General features: G+C 34.8%; 1 protein-coding gene across 3 annotated transcripts in view; it reads right to left on the minus strand.

Moving 5' to 3' along the window:
- The window catches only part of SHOC1 (shortage in chiasmata 1), an 81,488-nt gene that overhangs the window by 55,430 nt on the left and 889 nt on the right, over window positions 1-25,169 (minus strand). For 2 of the 3 annotated variants that reach the window (XM_035696679.2, XM_025432221.3), the window contains exons 2-5: window positions 21,749-21,829; window positions 19,115-19,238; window positions 13,515-13,602; window positions 5,461-5,645 (exon numbers count right to left, since the gene is read on the minus strand). In XM_035696679.2, coding sequence (XP_035552572.1) covers window positions 5,461-5,645; window positions 13,515-13,602; window positions 19,115-19,238; window positions 21,749-21,793 — 442 coding nt within the window. In that variant the 5' untranslated portion in view covers window positions 21,794-21,829. Of the gene's footprint in view, window positions 1-5,460; window positions 5,646-13,514; window positions 13,603-19,114; window positions 19,239-21,748; window positions 21,830-25,169 lie in introns of those variants that run through there. The other variant, XM_049091894.1, reaches the window with a different exon arrangement.

The raw sequence follows: 25,169 nt of genomic DNA on the forward strand, positions 1-25,169 counted from the left end.
AATTACACATAGTTCATTTGTATATCCATTCTGATTACTGAAGTCGTATTAGTAGTAAAAATCCAAACAGCATTTGTTTATATCTCCAACAGGTCCTCTAGCCATTTTCTCTTTCTAGATGAGTAGGCTCATCCTACTATTTCTGCAAGTCTATGGAAAGAAACATCTACCAGTTATGAGGTCTTATTTTCCAACCATCCATTTTTGATAGAGCCACTTGAGGGCAGCAACACACTACAACCAATGTTCTTTGTAACCACACAAAAGTTCTACGAAGGGTGCTACTTCCGTATATTCTTAAGGTTATACAACACTTCCTGGAGTCCTTACTTTATTATAGCTCTTCTATACAGATATGAGGATACTGTTTTCCTCTATTGTAAAGAAGTGTTGAATTGTTACAAAGAAGCAAATATTTTGCTAGTTAACTATGAAAAGAAACAGTAGAGATCTACTTGACAGGACAGACAAGTTTATTCTTGCAGAAGATTCCTTTATCTACCTAGAAAACCCAAGATTACTAAATGAAAACAAATAAAGGAGTTCACTAGGTGCCTGATTAAAAATAAATTAGAAAATCTCCGGTTTTCAAACGTATATAACCCTCCCCCCAATTAATGGAAAATTCATTCATAATGATGACAAGTATACAAACATCAAGAAATCAACATAACAAACATGTGCAGAAAGTATATGAAAGAAACTATAAAAGTTTAATGAGGACCATTTAAAAAATTGAATAAAAGGCAAGATAAATCATTTTCCTGGTTAGTAAGACTAATGGTAAAAAAAAAAAGTAAAAAATTTCAATGACATTACAATTTCTCAAGAGATCTCTTTTGGAAATTAAAAAACTGATTTACTGAAAGTAAATCTAGAAGAATACATGAGAGTAGGAAAAAAATTTAATAACAAAAAATAAGATATTAATACATGTTATTATTACATATTAAACAGTTAAAATTGTATGGTACAATAATAGACAAATTAATAGAACGTAATATCCAGAAACACTCTAATGTGGGCAAGGATTTAGCATATTTTGTAAGTGGCATATCTAATCAGTAAAGAAAGTAAAGACTATGCCATAAATGATACCAAAATCTTAAGGAAAATCTTAAAGAAAACATGAATACATATTTTTCTAATTTTAGGAAGAATTTTCTAAGTAAAAAAGCAATGAAAGAAACCTTAAAGGAAAACATTGATAGCCTGGTTAGTTTTAAATTAAATATACATTAAATATATCTTTGACATATACAGATAAAATGTAAGAAGAGAAAAATAGATAAGCAAATCATTTCACAAAATAAAAATATGCAAATGTCCAGTAAAATGAAAAATTTTTGTAGATTTTATTTATTTATTATTTAGAGAGAGAATGAGACAGTGAGTGTGTGGGTGCATATGAGCTCAAGTAGGGGGAGTGGCAGAGGGAGAGGAGTGGGAGAGAATCTTGCAGACTCCCTGTCCAGCATGGAGCCCCATGCGGGGCTTGGTCTCAGGACTCTGAGATCATGACCCTAGCGAAAATCAAGAATTGCGCTCTCAACCTACTGAGCCACCTAGGTACCCCAAACAAATAATTTTTTAAATCCAAGTAAAATATAATTCTGCCCATCACATTGATTAAAATGTATTAACACAATATCAGTAGTAAATATACCCAATGATGATAAGGCTAGTATGAATAGGATATTCTCATATCATGCTAGTGAATGTATAGTTTAAAAAATACTTATATTAAATAATTCCATTTCCATGAATTTACTCTACAGAAAGAATTGGAAATGGAAGCATACATTTATGTACATATTTGAAATTAAAAACAACATTAGTCTTCTCAAATTGGGGAATGTATGATACATAAGATTTAGAACTGCAGTCATTAAAAGAACAAAGAATGCTTTTGAAGACAAGTGCATTGTGAAATGTTCTCAAGATAATGTTAACAATTAAAAATAATATAATGCAGACACAATATGATCCCAATAGAAAAACGATTTATGTTTAGATTAAAGGTTTGGAAGTTTTTAATAAGGGACATTCTTCATATTTAGGATGTAGCTATCTTAACAGATGTAGGAAACATTAATAAAATTCAGTCCTCTTTCATGATCAAAAACTCTTAGCAAACTCAATACAGAAAGAGCTTCTTCAACCCAATAAAGTAAATTCTTCCAACATTTAACCATTGAAACTGACATAGGCATTGTAAATGATTCACCACTGAAATGATATTTACATCATTTTTAATGATGAAACTTTAAAGTATTTCCTTTACTGTCAAGAACGAGATGAGGATGGTAACATCACTGTTTCTATTAAACAATGTCCTGGAGGTCCTAGTCAGCACAATAAGACAAAAAAAAAAAAGATAAATGTTGTAAAGGAAGACACAGATGGGCAACAAAATCACTGTCTTAGAGGTGTCTGTACTCCCACTGCAGCATTATTCCACAGCCAAGGTGTGGAAACCATATGAGTGTCTGTCCACAGATAAGTGGATAAAGAAAATGTGTTTTAAAGAAAACAATTGATAAAGAAAATATTGTTTTCTTTAAAATGTGTTTTATACACACAGATTTAAGAAAATACTGTTCAATCTTAAAAAGGAAGGAAATCCTGAAATTTGCATTATGGATGAACATGGAGGATATTTTGCTAAGTGGAATAAGCCAGGCAGAGAATAGCAAATACTGCATGATATCACTTGTATGTGGAATAAAAAAGAAAAGTAGAACTCATGAAAACAGAGTAGAATTGTGGTTGCCAAGGCCTGGGACTCGGCTGTGGGGAAATAGGAAAGGTTAGTAAAACAGTACAAACTTCTAGTTATAAGATGAATAAAGTGTGAGGATCTGATGTATAAAACAGTAACTATAGTTGATACTATGCAGTGTATAACTGAAATTTGCTAAGAAAATAGAACTTAAAAAAAAATTAAAAAACAAAACAAAACAAAAAAAAATAAATTAAAAAAAGAAAATAGAACTTAAGTGTTCTTACCAAAAAAAAAAAAAAAAAAAAAAAGAAAGTAAATATGTGAAGTGATGGATGTATTAATTCAATGATGGGAATCTTTTATGATGTATATATATATATATTAAATTATCACATTCTACACTTTAAATACATTTAAAAAAAAGGAAAAAAACATGTGGGTAGTTGATGAAGTCAGAAGACTGCTGCTTTTTATTACAAATTTTGAGTAACTATTTGATTCTCTAAATTGTCTGCATGTACAATTTTTTTTTAATCAAAAATAGAGATGCCTGGGTGGTGCAGTCAGTTAAGGATCTGATTCTTGGTTTCAGCTTAAGTTATGATCTCAGGGTGGTGGGATTGAGCCTTGCAACAGGCTCCACGCTAAGCCCAGAATCTGCCTGATTCTCTCTGCCCCTCTCCTCTTTCTCTCTCAATCTCTCTGTTAAATAAATAAGGAAATCTTTAAAAAAATAATAAAAATAAAATTAAATTTAAAATAAAGCTACATTTGCATTTGCTTATATATTGCTAGGACATCTGAAATGATATTCATAAAATAATTACATTTATTAACAAATAATATGTGAGTGTTGTAGGAATATTAGTATATATCAACAAACCAATAAAAGAAAATTACCCACTGTTTTTGTCTTAAAGAAACGTTTTGACATTAACGTATAATTTGGTAATTAACTACATTTAAGACAAAATTTACAGTATCAGTTGAATTTCAAAACATAATGCATTCCTTTTGATTTAAACATTGAGACCAAAATATCTATAAATCTGGCAGCAATCAATATAGCTGCAAAGATAATAAACGAAATTGGCAAATCTAAATTTATAAAATGATGTCTAATGACACAGGACCCCTAAGGCAATATAGGATATGGATAATTTATATGTATTTGGAAACCCAAGCATATTTTCATTCACTGAATAGTAGTTTAGGAAGTTTCTGACTCTGGTTCATGACAGATATCATGAAGTTTACTAATAATGGTTTCTAGTTTTCCACATTAATAATAATAGCTATGTTTGATATCTGTCATGTTTTTTACAAACTATCTCATTACGTGTACAAATATACTAGTTGATCCCCACAAACATTTTTATAAGAAATTAGAATAAGTTAAAAGATATTATAGAAGAAATTTGAAAACCATACAATTTTTTTTAAAGATTTTATTTATTTATTCATGTGAGACACTGAGAGAGAGGTAGAGACACAGACAGAAGGAGAAGGAGGCTCACTGCAGGGAGCCCCAAGGTGGGACTCCATCCCACAATTCTGGGATCATGCCCTGAGCCGAAGGCAGACACTCAACTGCTGAGCCACCCAGGCGTCCCCAAAACCATAAAATTTTTAATAGCTGTCTTCAAATTACACCACTTTTAAAGTGGAGATTTAGACTATGATAAAATCTTTTGACTCCAAATTCAGATTATTCCTAAAATATCATGTTCTAAAGTTTAGTCTTTATTCTTTTTGAAAGATTTTGTTAATTTGGAGAGAGAGAGAGAGACTGTGTGCATGAATGAGTGGGAGGGAGCTGGGGGAGGAGGGGAGCAAGGGAAGAGGAAGAGGAAGAGGGAGAGAAGCAAACTCCCTGTTGAGCACAGAGCCAGACCTAGGGCTCCATCCCACAACCTCAAGATCAAGAGTTGGATGCTCAACCAACTGAGCTACCTGGGTGCCCCTCAAGTTTAGTCTTGAATGCAAATCTCTCACACTCTTTCATCTTTAACTAACAGGGATCTAACTAAATCATCACATACCTATTTGCCAACAGTAAAAATTTTATACACAACTTATGTATTTACAAAAAACAGCAGTAAAAGAACCGTTATTATATATATCATCTATTAATTTATTGTAGCTCACGCTATAGCATATCTTAAACTTTAAGTCTTAAAGGTAGTTCTCGCAAGTTTTACACTAGTGGAAGAATTTAGCACCCTCAAGGAAGATGAAAATTTGGAATATAGTTTGGATAAAATGTACTTTAATTATTAATTATGGTAAACTTGTGAAAACGAAGTAAATTTCCTGATCTAATACTGCAACTAATGCATCTCTACTTTGAATTATGGTTTCATATTAGATGAGACTGAAAATCTTGAGCATATTTTAGAAAATAAAATATAGCCATCATTTAATAATCTACTATTTTAATGTTATAACAGATTGCTGTCATCAGATCTGGTTATAATAATATGGTGTGAGCACAATATGATCAAATATCTGAGGCTATTTTGATGTCCAGGACACAGAAACTCCAAAAACAATCAAATTCACACACACAAAAATATTTTCCTAATGTGGCAAAGCTTAGAATTATAATTTTGCAGGTGGATACCCTTAAAAAATAGAAAAATTAAAAATCCAATAAAACAAAAACACTCATCAAAATGAAAATCTGTATGTTAGTAAGAAATGTTTTATAACAATAGAAATAACAAATGTCTCACCTTTGTTCTGTGTTTGAAGTGTTGAACATTTTTCTAAACCGCCAATAGGTGTAAAGACTTCATTATAGTCTGTATCAGTATATAAACTGGCTTCCTCTATTTCGATTGGAGAGTTTGGGTTTGAACTTGGAACAATTTCCTCAAACCCATAGTCAATCTCGGTCATCATTCCTGTAACTGTTTTTCTATGACATTATAAAATTACTGATTATATGATGTCCCATTTTAAAATATCTTTATTAACAAATAGTATATGTTCATTGTAGAAAAATTACAATATTCCAACAGATACAGAGAAAAGTTAGCCCCAACACTTGAGACAAATTAAAAAAATATGCACTTTCTCAATTAGTTTTGGATATTTTAAAACAAAAATGGATTCATGTAAATAGTATTATAAAACCTGCCATTTCTGGTAAACAATAAAACATGAGTACATTTATATGTTAATCAATGTACATTCACTTCATTTTTGATGGATGAACAAGATCCCACTGTATCGCTAAGCCATAATTCACTCAAACAGTTCCCTATTGTTGGCAATTTAAATTTGTTGTAATTGCTTGCCATTATACTGCAAGGGATATCTTTGTGCCTTTGCCTGTTTTCTCAAAATATGTTTCCTAAAAACAGAAATGAAGAGGTTAAAGGTATACAGATTTTTAGACTTTGCCATGCATTGTCAAGTTTTCCTTATGTTGGATTTTCAATGTTTGCTTTTCCACATCATTATCCAACCTTTTATATTCTGTTCTTCAACCTGGGAACGTCATCTTCATGCCTGAACTAAGCTCCCTTGCTCTCTGCTTCTGGTTGGGTTCAGCTGATAGGAAGCATTGGCAGGAGATCAAAGGTGGGAAGAGAGACAAGTTGGGATATTATTGTTCCCAAATCCTTTTCTCCTGGGCCACAATTTGGAAGTGGCTGCATTCTTGTACCAACAATTACATCTCATGTCAGATAGCCCCTCTCCTACAGCTAGCCATAGTTCTTACTGAGTTGATTACTGCTCAGTCCCCTTGCTCCTTCAAGCTTAGTGTTAACAACATCCTGGTGTTGCTGATCATGGGCAATTTTTTGGCTCCCTTGACCTTGCCCATTCCTTGCCTGTTTCCTGATTCATCCAGGTATATCTGCACTTTTAAATGAATTTTCTAACAAATAAATATATTACTTGCAATTTAACTACACATTCTAGTATGCCTTTTTCCTCCTGATATCCTAGAATATTTTAGCCTCAATAATTCCCTACACAGACTGAAAGAACCAAAATCAATGCAATTCCCCAATGTAACTGGAGAAAAGTATGTTGTATCTTCAAATTACTGATAGAAAAAAATCTCTAAATTTCTCCTTTACTCTTTAACACAATATAAGGAACAAGCTCACCCAGGTCCATATTATTCATAAGACCATTGATTCCTGTGTGAATATTTATAGACTTTTAAATTGTAGCATTTAGATTGCAATTATCTTTTTTTTGTTTTAAATGCTACTAATAGGATCAGTAATTTGTAATAATCATTGATACTACATTTTTAAGAAAATCCAGTCAGTTCTCTCCTCTTAGATATAAACGTTCTATAAAGAAAAGTTATTTCCTGGATTTCCTCCTACCTCCATGTCCAATATCATCTGTTCTTTGTTCACTGACATCTCCTCCTCTGCCTACACTGTAGATACTGATATTTCACCAGCTTCTAATCTAAATGATGTTTGCTTTCTTTCCATATCATTCTATTTGGGTAAATTCATCCACTCCAATTCACTAATTCCTTAACTTAAAAGAAATATTAACTGAGTATCCACAGTGTGCTAATACCATTTTAGGCACTGAGAATGGAGTAGTAGAACTCCAAATAAAATTCTTACCCTCATGAAGCTAACCTGTTAATGGGATGAGAGACAAACAAACAAATAACATAATGTCAGGTGGTAAACACTGTTATGAATAAAATAAAATATTATGGCATCAAGTAAGAACCAGATTGTTGGTAAGAGGTCTATTAGAGGGTAGTTAGTGAATGGGCAGCTGAGGAGCTGATAATTCCACAGCTACCTGAATAATGGCAGGGAATGAGCTATACAAAGGCCTAAAGTGGAGTAATAAGGTTGGCATAGTCTAAGAAAAGCAGAAAGGTCAGGGTGACTGAAACAGAGTAATTTAGATAGGTAGGCAGGGACTACATCATGTTGGGCATTATAATACTGGTAAGAACTTTAGATTTTATTCAATGTGCAATGGGATACTTTCAGTAGGTTATAACAGAGACAGTTCATGATCTGTGTCTAAAAAAAAAAAATTCCAGGTAAACTCTTAAAAGAAAATAGAGGAATAAATCCTCGTGACTTAGGCAAAGCCTCTTAGATATGATGCTAAAAGCTGAAGTGACAAAAGAAAAAACAGATAAATTGGAATTCATCAAAATTTTTTAAAAATTGTGCTTCAAAAAAAATTGTGCTTCAAAGGATACTAAGTGAAAAGACAATCCACAGAAGAAAATATTTGTAAATCATGTATCTAATAAGGGACTTGTATCTAGACTATATAATAAACTCTTAAAATTCAATTATAAAAAGACACATAAGCCAATTGGAAAATGGGCAAAGGATTTGAATAAACATTTTCTTGAAGAAGATAAACTAAAAGTCAATAATTACATAAAAAGATGCTAAACATCATTAGCCAGGAGGGAAATGCAAATCAAAACTATAATGACATATAATGAGCCACCCATTAGGATGGCTATAATAAAAAAGACAGAAAATAACAAGTGTTGGCAAGGATGTAAATAAATTATAACCTTCATACACTGCCTGTGGAAATGCAAGATGGTACAGCTTCTTAGAAAATAATTTGGCAATTCCTCAAACAGTTAAATACTGAGTTACCAATATGATCTAGTAATTCTACTACTAGAGAAATGAAATCATATGTATGCACAAAAACTTACCCACAAATATTTATAGCAGCATTACTCATACTACCCAAAAACTGAAAACAACCTAAATGTCCATCAACTAATGAATGGATAAATAAAATATGCTATGTCCACACAATGGAATATTATTTGGCCATTAAAAAAACCCAAAGTGGGGATCCCTGGGTGGCACAGCGGTTTAGTGCCTGCCTTTGGCCCAGGGCGTGATCCTGGAGACCCAGGATCGAATCCCACGTCGGGCTCCCAGTGCATGGAGCCTGCTTCTCCCTCTGCCTGTGTCTCTGCCTCTCTCTCTCTCTGTGTGACTATCATAAATAAATAAAAATAAAAAAAAAAACCAAAGTGTTGATACATGCTATAACACAGATGAACCTTGAAAACATTATGCTATGTGAAAGAAACCAGTCAAAAGAGATCTCACATTGTAAGCGTCATGTTGTGTTTTATAATAAGAAATATATATATGGTCTTCATCCCAATTTCTGGCAAGGAACTCCTAAAGCCCTTGGAATTTCCTAAAGGTGTATTTGGTTATGTTAATGAGGTGACTTTTGGAAAACCTCTCTGTTGCCCAGAGAACCAACCATGTGATCAGAGGGCTGGAATTTCAGCCCCATTCCTCTGACTTCCAGAGAGGAGAGAAAGGCTGGAGCCTGAATCAACTGTCAATGGCCTATGACTGAATCAATCATGTGCATGTAATGAAGCCTTCATTAGAACACAAAGGGATGGGGTTCAGAGAGCTTCTGGGTTGGTGAACATAGGGAAATGCTGAGAGAGTGGTGTGAAGACAAAGGGTATAGAAACTCCATGCCTCTTTCCCATACCTTGCCCTATGTATCTCTTCCATCTGGTTGTTCCTGAGTTATATACTTTTAAAATCATCTGGCAATTCAGTAAATAAAATATTTCTGTGAATTCTGTGAGTCTGTCTAGCAAATTGATCAAATCTAAGGAGTTATTACTGGAACCTCCAATCTATAGCAGGTGGGTCATAACCTGCTTGCAAGTGGATTCTAAAGTAGGGTGAAAGGGGAGGCAGTCTTGTAGGACTGAGACCTTAACAGATGGTATCTGATGGTATCTCTGGGTAGATAGTGTCAGAATTGGGTTAACTGTAGGATACCCAGTCGACGTCAGAGCATTGCTTGTTGTTTGGGGAAACTACACTCCCTCCCTATGCTAGAACTGGTGTATGATTTTAATTCAATTCCATTTATATGAAATGTCCAGAATAGGCAAATCTAGAGAAGCAGAAAGTAGACTGGTAGTTGCCTGTCTGGAGGAGGAGAAAAAAATGGTGAGTGGATGTTAAGAAGTATAAGATTTCTTTTTGTGTTGATGAAAATGCACTAAAATTGATTGTGGTGATAATTGCACAACTCTGTCAATAAACTAAAAACCACTGAATTGGACATTTTAAATGGGTGAATTATATGGTTATGAATCATATTTCAATAAATCTGAAACATAAACCAAACATAGAGTAAGTATAGGGTTTGAAGCCAGACAGACTAGGATTCGAGTATTTTTTTTGGGGGGGTTTGAGTTTTTAAAGAGCTCCAACTATTGATTGTGGGCAAGTTATTTAATGAGTCTCAGTTTCTCATATTTCTCATATTACTATTGGGATAGTAATATCCACCTCACATAATAGTTACAAGGTGTACAGAAAATAAATATATGTACAATTTTCTGCATTCAGTTGCATTCATCTGAATACAACAAGACAAGGAATAGGGAATATTGTTACACAGTTTTCCTCTTACTCTACTTGGCTATGTGCTCTCTCCTGGAAGCTAGGAAGTTTATTGCATGGTTCTCCCTGTTTTTGCATTTTGCCCTTGTCTCCATAGTTTGATAGCCTCAACCCCTTCTTTATCCTGTCCATCAAGCTAAAAAGGGTACTATATTTATTCTAATATGTATTTATTAGGAATTTAACATGTCTTTAAACTATGCTGGTGAAGGTTTTTTTGTTTATTTTTCCTTTGCTGGTGCCTTTTAAAAAATTAGAATAGTTATTTTCATTGGTGCTCTGTTGCAAGTTTTGCAACTTTGACTACAGCAGCTAATTTTCTTGTATGTCCTGTTATTTTTAGTGTGTAATTTTGCAGAACATAAGCTTTCTTAGGAAGAAATGGCAGTAAATGCCCATATATGTTAAAACATAGTACACCAACAAATTAACAAAAGAATTGAGGCCTTCTAATCAATATTAAGTAACAAAAATAGAAACAAGGAACGAAGAGAGGTGAGAATGAGAGGAAAAGCAAGATTTAGGAACTCTAGTTAGTGTTAATAATCAGAATGTTTATTCCTAAAATCCATTAGGTAACAAAACTGCAGTAGCAAAATTATTTCAAATTAAATTTTAACATGAGGAATCTCTGTATTTTCTGCTCAATTTTGCTGTGAACCAAAACTTCTTTAAAAATAAAGTCTATTAAAAATTAAATCTTACTGTATGAGACAAAATTTAAATTAATAATAGCTTAAACATACAGACAAAGTGGAGTTGAGAAGTCCATGGCTAGTAAAGCAGTTTTCAGTGTGTTAGAGACTAAAACTCCTTTGTCCCATTCTTTGACTCCTACATTTAGTTCTTGTTAGTATAGTCCAAGCTGATTGCTGGAGTCAGTCATCTCTAGTCCAGTGTTGGGAAGGAGAAAAGTGAAGGAGAAAAACATGCTGTTTCCTTTAAGGACGTTCCCCAGAAATTGCATAAGCCTCTTTTGCTTAATATCCCGTTGGGAAGAATTTAGTTGCATGGCTATGCTGAGTTATAGGGAAGCTGAGAAATGTAAATGTGATCTAGGTGGTGCCACAGGTCCACCTTCTTTGCCAGGGGCCCTATCTTGGTACTGCAAAATGAAGGGAAGGTCAGATAAGATCAGGTGTCCATTCTTTCAAGACCTCCCATTTCTCCTATACATGAATCTTGTATCATGTATACAAGATACTCTACTTGGCTATGTGCTCTCTCCTGGAAGCTAGGAAGTTTATTGCATGGTTCTCCCTGATGTTTTTGCATTTTGCCCTTGTCTCCATAGTTTGATAGCCTCAACCCCTTCTTTATCCTGTCCATCAAGCTAAAAAGAGTACTATATTTATTCTAATATGTATTTATTAGGAATTTAACATGTCTTTAAACTATGCTGGTGAAGGTTTTCTTTGTTTATTTTTCCTTTGCTGGTGCCTTTTAAAAAATTAGAATATTTTCATTGCCTTCTTGAGGACTTACTGCGTATTCTTGCTCTATGCCTTCAGACATGCTGTTTCCTATGCCTAAAATATTTTCTTTCAAGCTAGTTTCTCCTTCAATGTCCAATTTGATTGAAAAGTTCAATTTCTACCTTTTTAAAAACTATTTTATTTATTTTTTTTTGAGAGAAAGAGAGGGAGAGAGAGATACAACACAACACAAATGCATAGAGAGAGAAACCAGAGGGAGGGGTAGAGGGAGAAGCAGACTCCTCACTGGGCAAGAAGCCCAGGCTCGGGGCTCAATCCCAGGACCCTGGAATCATGACCTGAGCCAAAGGCAGATGCTTAACCTTTTACTGAGCCACCCAGGGGCCCCTCAATTCCTACTTCATGATAAAGCTGATCTTTCCTGCTTATAAATGCACAGTCCTACCAATCTAATTCATGGGGTAAAGAGATCTTAGAAATCATCTTTTTTCTTGTTTATTTAGGTAGGTTCCTGGGCCAGCAGTATCAGCACATCTAGGAGCACACAGCAAGAGCAGATTCTGGGGTGCCTGGTTGGCTTAGCCAGTTAAGCATCTAACTCTTGATCTCAGCTCAGGTTATGATCTCAAGCCCTGTGTTGGGTTCCATGCTGGTCATGAAGACTACTTAATTAAAAAAAAAAAAAAGTACACAATCTCAGGCCCCAACACAGGCCAACTGAATCAGGATCTCCATTTTTAATATCATCAGGTGATTCATATGCCCATTAAAGTTTGAGGAACACTGATCCAGTATCATTATACTGATAGAGTGAAGTTAGAGAAAATTACTTGTCAAGTAGATACTACTTGATATTTCAAATCAAGACCTGAAATCCACATTTTTTAATTAATGGAGCAGAACTCTTTTCAGTATGCCTTCCTGCTTCCTCATCGCTCAGTTTAGTTACGCAATAAATACTTTGTGTTGGCCTGATGCCTTGTGATTAGACTTTATGATAGTAATCTTATCATTTAATTCTTAAATGGTTAATTTTTTATGTCTATATATTATCTTCCTAACCTGACCTTTAAATTCCTAGGTGTTGGAAATGGTATATTAGGCTTCTTTGTATTTTGAATTGGGACACATTTAAATTGGTTATTTGTTTCTTTCCAGCACAACTAAGGACAGCTTAAATTACTAAAACCTGGAAACGTGAATAATACCTAAATCCTTCTTGGGTCTCATCGACACTCTTTATACAAAGTGAAGCAACAGAGTAAATTACCTTTGCACTGAAATCTCTAATTTATATCTATATTAACAATGTAGACTGGGTTAGATATTCTTCCTTATATTATGCTGTGTTCCTATCTCTGTCATTGTATTTTCTTGTAATTATTTATTTATAAATCTCTACTCCCTATTTTCTTCTGTTCTTTGAGAGTAGAGACTGTGTCTTATTTATTTGTGTATCCTGTATCCAGCATACAGGATTGTATATAATAAATATTTGGTGAATGACTGAACTAATAATAATCTTCTGACAAAGTATGTTAGCAAATAGCCTTGAAATTGCACTTATACTCAGGAAAAAAGACTGATTTTAGTATGAAGTATCCTATAGACACATTCTACAAGAAGTATAATAACATATTTGCTTTGTTTCTGTGTGTGTTTTATAACACAAATGCATAGAGAACAGTTAATATGTGATAAATGAGGGAAAAATAAAAAGGGTATAAATCACTTATATTAACCTGTTTTTTGTATTCAGATTAGGGCTTTTTCTTCAGCTGAAAGAATAAAATAAAAAAAATTAAAGAATAAAATCTGTGAGGATACAAAGGAAAGGATCTTCTCTCTTTAGATGTCTGGAGAACTTACTGTTTCCCTCCTAAATGTAAAGAGGAAATTGAGGTTAAGGACACATACTTCTCTAGAAACTCCTCCACAAAGAGACTTGCTTTCCATTGATCCAAGACTGAGGTATCTGTCATTCCCCACACTGAAACAGCTGAAACTAGAAAGAAGAATGGTAAACATTAGCTTCTAGAATTTTCTTTTGCACTTAATACCAGGAAGCCAAACATGAACCTTTTACATTATCTTTATTTGCTCACAAATGTAACTTTTCCCAAAATTATACCAGATTCCAAATATTTAAATAATCTCTCTCATTATCACAATTCACCCTTGTCAAAACTCCTTAACTATAGTCAGAACAATATTACCTGAACATATCATCCTCATTTTTACAGCCTCTCTTTTGCTTATACAGCACTACCATCTAGATAGTCCTGTTCAACAGCTCATATTATTCCTGATAAAGCTTTTATTATTAACCATTTCATCTTGTTCTGATATATTTTCCTTTAAGGGCCATAATTATCAGGAGCACTCACTCTGGTGCATAATCATACAAAGCACATTTTTAAATTTATCTATAGTTTCTCTCTCAAGTTAGACCTTTGGTTCCTTAAGAGAGAGAGATCATGTCATATATTAACATCAGAAGAAGCAACTGAGTGAAGCTAAGAGTCAAAGGATATGTATTCAACCACCGATGTTACTTCTTACTAGTTTTGTAATCTTGAACAAATCACTTAACATCTGAGTCTGTGTGTCATTGAAAAAAAAATACATTAGTTTAATGGTTATTAGTACAGGTTCTGGAGTCACCCTGACTACATTTTAATACTTGTATTGCTACTTATTAAGTGTTTGATCTTGAGTAAACCTCTTAACCCCTTTGTACCTCAGTTTCCTTATCTACAAATTAGGAATAATACTAATGGCCTTTTTCTAGTATTGCAAAGATTAAATGTGATGAGACATATAAATTGCTTAGAACAGGGCCTTGTATATTAAAAATAAATTTTGGCTCTTAATACTATTATTGTTTTTAAAAAGAGAAAAAGAAATAGGACAAAATGATAAACTCATTTTTCTTTCTGTTTATTTATTTTTCCTTCTGTAGTTTTAGCTAAGAGTTTGATGAAAGCTATTCTTTATCTTTTTTCCAATCTAATTAAGATTCATTCCATTTTTACAATATTCATTGTAAAATGAAGATATTCGTCCCTCATGTCCGTCCTTCCTTCCTTCCTCTCTCTCTCTTACAGTTTAGTTTCCATAGCCAGTCCCATAATCATGCCCTTACAAAGATACTTGATTCCCTTGCCTCTCTTTCCCTTGCACTAACTTAGGAAAACTCCGACTCTCTACTTGTGTACATACACTAGAACGCTGAAAATTATGGGGAGAAAGATCATCCAGTCATGCTGAATGAACCAATTTCATATTATGACCATAAATTTCAAATGGGCACCAAACATTGATAGATGATAATAGTACACCTTCCCAACCAAACTGGCTTTCTCCTTTTTTTTTCTCCAAAGATTTTATTTACTTACGTTGAGGAAGAGAGAAAGAGTACACAGGCAGGGGAAGGTGCAGAGGGAGAAGCAGACTCTGTGCTGAGTGTAGGGCTCCATCCCAGTACCCTGAAATCATGACCTGAGCTGAAATCAAGAGTCTGATGTTTGACTGAGCCACCCAGGTGCCCCCTGGCTTTCTCATTCTTTAAGACAATGATATAACACTTTCACCTCTCAAATTTTCAATACTCCTCCCCCTACCCATTCTCAGTCCAGGGCCTTGACTTCACATAGAAAATTGATACAGGGATCCCTGGGTGGCGCAGCGGTTTGGCGCCTGCCTTTGGCCCAGGGCGCGATCCTGGAGACCCGGGATCGAATCCCACGTCGGGCTCCCGGTGCATGGAGCCTGCTTCTCCCTCTGCCTGTGTCTCTGCCTCTCTCTCTCACTGTGTGCCTATCATAAATAAAAAAAAAAAAAAAATAAAAAAAAAAAAAAAAAGAAAATTGATACAGAGAGTTACCTCATCTTCTACCATCAATTTTACCATTTCACTGGCCTAATTACCTACAAACCCTGCCTTCCTATCTATTGTAATGGAAAAAATATTCTGGCTTTTGTTTATACCAAGGCCTCCAGTTGTGCTCTTGATACTATCTCCTTTTACTGTTATCCTTTTTCTTTCCTACATCATCGTTTTCTCTCTTTATATCAAGATGATTTCCACTGGCAAACATTTTATACTCTCTTTCCTTATCACACATTTTTTTAAATCACACATCTGAAAAAAGAAAACTTTTATTGCATTTCTCTCTTCAGCTAGTACCTCATTTTCTATTTTCATAGCAAAATCTCTCAAAAGAGTTGTCTATATTCACCATCTCACACCTGACATCTCATTTTTTTTAGCTCAACAGATTCCAATTAGGCCTCCATACCAAATATTCCAGTGAAACGTCTCCTACCAAGGTCATTAATGACCTACATTTAGTCAAGCTAATTAATGGTCAACTCACTATTCTCATCTTACTTGATATTTTAACAGGGACTAATGCTTTTGACCATTTTTTCTTTGCAACACTTTTTTCTTTAGAATTCTACAATACTACACTCATCTGTTTTTTCTGTCTCACTTGTCTTCTTATCTGGAGTGTTCTAGGGCTCTGTCCTAGGCTCTCTGCCCTATACATACTCATGCTCTTAGTGACTTCATCCACTTCCATAAGTTTATGTGCAATCTATATATGATTACTCCAATTTGAAACTCCAGTTGTGCTCAAGATTTATATAGTAAATTGCCTCCTTGATGTCTTCATTCAGATGCCTAAATAAGCATTTTGACTTGGCCAAAGCAGAGCTATTGACTCTAGCCACAAATTGGCTTTCCATGAGTCTTTCCTTACCTTAGAAAATAGGACTGAGGGCAGCCCGGGTGGCTCAGTGGTTTAGCGCCGCCTTGGGCCCAGGGTGTGATCCTGGAGACCTGGGATCAAGTCCCACGTGGGGCTCCCTGCATGGAGCCTGCTTCTCCCTCTGCCTGTGTCTCTGCCCCTCTCTCTCTCCCTCTGTCTCTCATGAATAAATAAATAAAATCTTTAAAAAAAAATAAAGAAAGAAAATAGCACTGCCATCCACCCAGTTGCTCAGGTCCAAAACCTAGAAGAAATTCTTTATTGTTCTATTTTTTAACTCTCTCACTGTTGGCTGGACCTCTAAAATAATCGCAATTCAACCACTCCTTACGCCTCCATTAATATAAACCTAATTCAAGCTACTATCATCTTTTATGTAAAGTGTAGATTCACTTAGCAATCTAGATTCTGAATCAATACATAGCTTTCTGATTGATTTTACCATCTCTACTCTTGTCTCCCAATTCCACCCCTTCTATACTCCCAGACAACCGGAATGATTTTTCCAAAGCATATATCAGGTTATGTCACTCCCCCTCTAAAAACTGTTCAATGATTTGTCACATTAGCTATAATATAGACAAACAAACTCCATATTATGGCAGTCAGTACCTCATATCTTTCAGAAGCTGCCTACCTCTTAGATATCCTGTTTTCATTAATCTGTCTGATGGCCTAATTTTCTGGTCTTTACACTCATCAAGTTTATTCCTGAGTCAGAAACTTTGCATTTGCTTAAAAGGCTTTACCCCCATATTGTTTTATGGTTGTTGCCTTCTCCTCATTCAGATCTTAACTTAAATGTCCACCTCCTTCCCTAAGCATCTTAGGAATCAGTGCTCCTTACTAAATTTCGTATCACAACCCTACTGTCTTTTCTACACATTTATTAATACCAGACATTAACTTCTATATTTAATGGTTTTATTGCTATATCCTTCTTTCAATCTGAAAACCCACTGAGGGAAGGAACTACTTCTGTCTTTTTAGTAACTGTCCTTAGCACCTATAACATGCCTGGTACAAAATACGTGCTAAATAAATGTTGCTAACTAACTTGACTCCTCTACGGAAGCTACTTCTTTCTTAAATCCAGCATAAGAGCAAAACATATATTTTGTACATACGCATTTAAAAATAGTTTTATGTGCAGTGTATCATAACATTTTAAAGTAGCTCTCCTACAGTTGAGTAAGATCCTATAATACCATAAATGTTTACAATGCTAGAATATTTTAAGACTTCATCATCTACATATATTTTATTTGTTCTATTCATATCTAGTATAAAAGCTTCTCAATTCCCTACTTTGTCACCTACATTCTGTCATAAAAATATTAATTTGTAACCTTCTTAGAGTTCTGATATGAATAAACACAACACAATTTATTAAGAAAAAAATCACACTTTCTTAATAATTTACTGTGCTAAACTCTGACATCACTTTAAAAAAATTTTTTTAACTTATTCATAGAGAGACAGAGAGAGAGAGAGAGAGAGAGAGAGAGAGAGGCAGGCAGAGACACAGGCAGAGGGAGAAGCAGGCTCCATGCAGGGAGCCCGACATGGGACTCGATCCCGGGTCTCCAGGATCACGCCCTGGACCGAAGGCAGCACTAAACCGCTGAGCCACCCAGGCTACTCTGACATCACTTTTAAAAAGCTTCTGCACAGCAAAAGAAACAGTCAACAAAACTAAAAGACAACCTACAGAATGGGAGAAGATATTTGCAAATGACATATCAGATAAAGGGCTAGTATCCAAGATCTATAAAGAACTTATTAAACTCAACAGCAAAGAAACAAACAATCCAATCATGAAATGGGCAAAAGACATGAACAGAAATTTCACCAAAGAAGACACAGACATGGCCAACAAGCACATGAGAAAATGCTCTGCGTCACTGGCCATCAGGGAAATACAAATCAAAACCACAATGAGAAGCCACCTCGCACCAGTGAGAATGGGGAAAATAAACAAGACAGGAAACAACAAATGTTGGAGAGGATGTGGAGAAAGGGGAACCCTCTTGCACTGTTGGTGGGAATGTAAACTGGTGCAGCCACTCTGGAAAACTGTGTGGAGGTTCCTCAAAGAGTTAAAAATAGAGCTACCCTATGACCCAGCAATTGCACTGCTGGGGATTTACCCCAAAGATACACATGCAGTGAAATGCCGGGACACCTGTACCCCAATGTTTATAGCAGCAATGTCCACAATAGCCAAACTGTGGAAGGAGCCTCGGTGTCCATCGAAACATGGATGGATAAAGAAGATGTGGTCTATGTATACAATGGAGTATCACTCAGCCATTAGAGACGACAAATACCCACCATTTGCTTCAACATGGATGGAACTGGAGGGTATTATGCTGAGTGAAGTAAGTCAGTCGGAGAAGGACAAACATTATATGGTCTCTCTCATATGGGGAATATAAAAAATAGTAAAAGAGATTAAAGGGGAAAGGAGAGAAAATGAGTGGGAAATATCAGAGAGGGGACAGAATATGAGAGACACCTAACTCTGGGAAACGAACAAGTGGTGGTGGAAGGGGTGATGGGTGGGGAGACAGGGTGACTGGGTGATGGGCACAGAGGGGGACGCTTGATGGGATGGGCACTGGGTGTTGTACTATATGTTGGCAAACTGAACTCCAATAAAAAAGTATACAAAAAAATAAAAATAAATATTTGAAAAATAAAATTAAATACATTTTTTGAGAAATAAAAAATAAAACTTACCTCTCATCCATGGCCTCCTAAACTTGTCATCAATAACTTCTCCATAATAATTTCCGTCTTGATATAAACATGAAGGGATTCGAAGCAGTAAGGCATCTCTGTGAAACTTCTTTCTAACTACAGTCTGTGTAAGAAAGTAAGATTATAAAGTCTTTTAATATATTCATCAGCTTTAACTATCAATATTCAGAATATTAAAATTCTGTTCTTTTAAATTTATATTATTTGTATCTGAAGGTAATACCTGCTTATTACAAAATATAAAATAACACAGAATATGTAACTGAGAAAGTCAAGGTCCCTAGTAATATCGGTAATAGTTTGGCATATTTTCCACCGGCTTTTTTTCTAGGCTAGGCTAAAGTGTGTGTGTGTGTGTGTGTGTGTGTGTGTGTGCGTTTGACGAAAGTGAGATCACACCATTTATATAGTATGCCATTTAGCAATATGCTTTTTTTCACTTAACAGTATAATACAGCTATCTTAATTTTGTTTTCTATGTCTTTGCATTATTAAACTTGTGACAACCAGCAAATCATTTTCTAACTTAAAAAAAATCAACAAATAGAACTATTTCTTCAAGCTCATCATCTATGGTGTGCCTCTGAAAAATGCCCTGCTATTCTTCTCAGATTATCAAAACCTTATTTATCAAGAAAAAAAATCCTATTTAATCTTTCAAGGTCCATCTTAAGCAATATCTCCTCTATGAAGCTTTTCCTCAGTGACTCTCAACTTCCCATAAAATTCGTTATTCTATATATTTTGACAAATGATAGTTTCTTGGGAAGCTAGTTTATGTTTGCTGAAGGTGATATACATATTAAATAAGAGGTCTTAACTATCCAAGAATAAATTGTACAAAGAAAGAAAAGTTAAAGTAATTTATATAAAATGAGGACCAAAGATTCATAGCAAAAAGAGAAAAAAAGTTTGATTAATACTTTATCTAGGGCAGCCCTGGTGGCGCAGCGGTTTGGCGCCTCCTGCAGTCCAGGGCGTGATCCTGGAGACCAGGGATCGAGTCCTGCATCGGGCTCCCTGCGTGGTGCCTGCTTCTCCCTCTACCTGTGTCTCTGCCTCTCTCTCTCTAGCTGTGTCTCTATGAATAAATAAATAAAATATTTTTTAAGAAAATACTTTATCTAAAAAAATGAAGTAGTTATAAGAATTAAGTTTTATATCTAACAAAATTTTGTTTATAATTGGCTTGTAACCATACTGTTTTTTTTCATACTGTTTTTTAATCAAAATTTTCCTACAAACTGTATTATATAATGATATGCATGATAAGAGTTATTACTTCACCTTTGATTATAAAGAAGATATTTTATTTATTTAATTTAATATTTTATTTATTTATTCATGAGAGACACAGAGAGAGAGGCAGAGACACAGGCAGAGGGAGAAGCAGGCTCCATGCAGGAAGCCCGACGTGGGACTTGATCCCGGGTTTCCAGGATCACGCCCTGAGCCAAAGGCAGATGCTCAACCACTGAGCCACCCAGGGAAGATATTTTAAAAATCTATTTAACCGAAATATTCCCAAGGCATTTATAACTCCTTTAATATTCAAACCATTCTCTTCCTCTTACCTGTAATTAATCTAATATTGCAAGGTCTTCATTTGACAATAGCTTTACCTGTTATTTGAGTGGTTCCTCAACATTTTCATGAACCTTACAAAATTCTACAACTTTTACAAGATTTGCCATCAACTAGTATCACATTTGTACTATATCATGGGGTGTGATCTATGAACAAGAAACTAAGATACCATGGACAAGGATAAAAGTTTAAGGATGTTTGAATTTTGAAGTGGCCAATATATTCATAAGTATATTTGTTTAACAATGACATCTGATTCCCTACTATGTATATGTTATAATAACACATTTACCTCCCACAGTTGGGAAGAAATAATAAAACCTGAAGATATATAAATGTCTTTCTTATTTTCTATAAAATGTAACAGAGTTTTAGTTACATTGGAGAAACTTTTCTTCCCAGTAATGAGGTCAAGATTATAAAGAAAATCAAAATTTAACCTGTCAATTAAGATCATAAGAACAATGAATTGTTGTATGACGATTACCCCAATTAGTTTCGTAACAATGTACTGGAGTCTCAGCTTTGGTATAAGCTGTTTAAGTTCTCTAGACAGGAGTTTCCTAACCTGTAAAACTGTAAGACTTGTGTAACAACGGCATCTTACTCTTGCAGTAGTTATGATGATCAAGTGACACAATCCATCAAAAGAGTAATCAATGTATCTCACTCATAGTAAGTGGTCAATATATGCTGTTACTGTTATTTCCTCATGAAGATCCCTCCCTCCCCACACTTTTCAAGGAGGATCACTCAAGAATGTTCATAAAAGCAGCCCAAATATGCCAAGAATTTCCTTTTTTTCTGCTGACAACTTCAAATGCATGTTGCATTATCAATAATTTCCTTCTAAAAATGGCATTTTTAAGGTATAGCAGAAGTGGGAAGAAAGTTTAAATAAATGTCAAAGTAACTAATTAAACTAAGGATTAATCTAAGAACTACTGCAATTATCATAATCTTATAGTGAATGCAGATATTTTCATATCATAATTCTTAGTAGTTAGCGATCCAGTAACACTCTACCTCATATAAATAGTCTATTGCACAATATTTGAATGCTGAAAACATGTCTTCTTTCTTTGAAAGCGGTACAAATTTCAGTATCTGGAAATATAAAAAATAAAATTAAATGTTGGCAAAATAGCAAAGCAAGGAGTAGAAAACCATTCTTAATCACAAAACTTTGGTTCATTTATTTTTAAAAAGGCACTAAATGATAAAAAAGTTAACTTTAAAAAATAACATTAGTTACTATGATTTAAATCTAATATGAAAATAATGTATGTTGATATAAAATTGCTAATCTATTTTTGATATATGTTCATATATTGTTTAATCCATTTAACTTCTGGTTGGTGGATTGAAATATATACATACTGTGATCATTTTGTTGCAAAAGAGGCAGGAATTTGCAAGACTGATACAGTGGTTTTCTCAGGACAACCATATTTCTTAAGGGGTCTTTAAATAGCATGACCATAGATAAAACTGTGCTGAAGCAGGAGAGAAGAATTTGGGAAATTCTAGTCTTTTACTTAAAAAATAAAAAGCCCAGGGGATCCCTGGGTGGCGCAGCGGTTTGGCGCCTGCCTTTGGCCGAGGGCGCGATCCTGGAGCCCTGGGATCGAGTCCCACGTTGGGCTCCCGGTGCATGGAGCCTGCTTCTCCCTCTGCCTGTCTCTCTGCCTCTCTCTCTCTCTCTCTGTGTGACTATCATAAATTAAAAAAAAAAAAAAAAAAAAAGCCCAGGAGTGGCTAAGTAGGAAGAACATATGATTCTTGATTTTGGGGTCATGAGTTCAAATGCCATGTTGGGAGTAGAGATTACTAAAAAATAAAATAATAAAAACTTTAAAAAAGTAATATTAAAAATAATTCAGTAATATTAAAAAAAGAAAAAAGGCTGAAGTTAGAATTCCCTAATACTTAGCTCAGAAAGCCACGACATATTATTCTTAGATAAATGGGTAACTATTGTAAATAAACAATTTTTTTAATTTAGCAATAAGTAAAATTTAAAATGCTGAAAGAGTCCAAGATGGTTCTCATTTATGTGAGAACTGGAGCAATTACAGCTTATAAGAGTCACTGTAGGACAGAGTCCAGTGTATCAGATAGTTCTTAGTATTCTGATCAGTTATTTAAAATGTTTTGGGGGATTCAGAAGTAAACCAGAAGTCTTCACATAGTAGTTTGTCAGTAAGTTCTTAGCGAGTGAAACAAACATTTTAATCCAAATGTTTTGCCTTAGTTCCATTATTATTTTATTATTTAAAAAAATTTTTTTAAAGATTTTATTTATTTATTCATGAGAGACACAGAGAGAGGCAGAGACGCATGCAGAGGGAGAAGCAGGCTTTTTGGAAGGAGCCTGATGTGGGACTCGATCCCAGGACCCGGGATCATGCCCTGAGCCAAAGGCAGATGCTCAATCGCTGAGCCACCCAGGGGTCCCTCTTGATTTTAAATTTGTTCGAAGTTTACTTGTTCCCTTGTCTATGGTGAAGGTACTGCACCAGAAGACCTTAAGAGCTCATCTACATTAATAAGCTATGAATCTATTCCTATTTTCAGTCATCATCGACTGAACATTCTTAACTACTCAACTACTGTCTTAAAATACTAAGAGCAAAATGGTTATGGAATACGATTACTTTATTTGATTAATGAATCAGAAGACATTTTGGATATTACATAAGTTTTCCAATGAAAAACCCAATAAGCTATCTGAATTATTTTTAATATTACTAGGTTCTGTGGTATCAACAGATGTGGGGAATACACCAACATAGTGTTGGTGACCTCGTTCAATCTTAATTGAAGATTAACATAGCATTTTCTTACTGGTGATTACTTCTCTGGAAATATTTTATTTTTTTACATCTTTTTTTTAAGATTGCATTTATTTATCCATGAGAGACACACAGATAGAGAGGCAGAGACAGAGGCAGAGGGAGAAGCAGGCTCCAGGCAGGGAGCCCAACGTGGGACTTGATCCCAAGACCCCGGGATCACGCCTTGGGCTGAAGGCAGATGTCCAACCGCTGAGCCACCCAGGGATCCCACTGGAAATATTTCCTAATCACTGTACCTCCATACCTTCTCCATACGGTGTATCAATAATCTTTGAGGAAAAAAAAATAATCTTTGAGGTAAATATTAATGTAGAATTTCCATTTTTTGATACTGTGCTTTCCTAAAACATCATCTGATTGTGCCTCATTCTAAAAGTCATTTCAAAAAGTTTAAAACAACTCTACTTAATCCATTCGGTTATTGTCAGCAGTGTTTATCTTAAATTTTCCTTTCTTGGGAAGCCTAATATTTCCATTCACTTCAGATTTGTCACTCTCATCAACTACTTTGAACAATAATTACTGTTGTGTTGAAGTTAATCATTTAAATTCATGCTGAACCTATAATAGTAAAATAAGATATTATACATCATATATATTCATAGAATTCCTTTCACCTATCAGGTTTACTTCATTGATTACAGGTATTTGAACCATCTTATAATAGTGGATGGACAGGAAGAGAGATAAGTCAGCCTTATTTCTAAAATCAAAGGGAGTGGACAAGCAAAATCATGGCTAAAGAGAAAAGTCTTTTAAAAATAATCAACTTTTCAATTTCAGCAATTCCTGAAATATTTTTCCTTATCTGTTTCTAGAGATTTTGTTTCTCCTGTGCTACCTCCTGATCAGGGTCAAAATGGAAATGCATATAAATAATTAGGTTAGAGGGCAGCCCGGGTGGCTCAGTGGTTGAGCGTCTGCCTTTGGCCCAGGGTGTGACCCCGGGGTCCCGGGATCGAGTCCCACGTCGGGCTCCCCTCAGGGAGCCTGCTTCTGCCTGTGTCTCTGTCCCTCTCTGTGTGTCTCTCATGAATGAATAAATAAAATCTTAACCAGAAAGAAAGAAAGAAAGAAAGAAAGAAAGAAAGAAAGAAAGAAAGAAAGAAAGAAAGAAAGAGAAAGAAAGAAACAAACTTGGGAGGTAACTTCTAGAAGAAACCACTAAAATAATTCAAAGTAGTTGCCCCTTGGGAGTAGCCCTTTTGAGTGAAGTAGGGGACTGCCTCTCTCTCTGTGTGTCTCTCATGAATATATAAATAAAGTCTTTTAAAAATAAAATTTAAAAAAAAAAAAAATAATTAGGTTAGGCCCTCATGCAGAAGGCCAGAGAAGTTAAGGTACAGATTTTTTTTCCACCCAGTTTTACTGACACATAATTGAGATAAAAACTTTTACATATTTAAAGCGTACGTATCTATAATGGAACATTATTTCCAAGATTATTTAAGACACATAGGAGTGAATGAATTTTGGGGGCTGGCTTCCCTAAGGAGATTTCTCCCCTTCCTCACTCCTTTGCCTAAAAACCACACTTGAGCCATGTAAACACCGCAGAGGAGGCAAGGCTCACACATTTCCTCACATCG

Source organism: Canis lupus, chromosome 11 (assembly GCF_003254725.2).
Source record: "Canis lupus dingo isolate Sandy chromosome 11, ASM325472v2, whole genome shotgun sequence".
Classification (NCBI taxonomy): domain Eukaryota; kingdom Metazoa; phylum Chordata; class Mammalia; order Carnivora; family Canidae; genus Canis; species Canis lupus.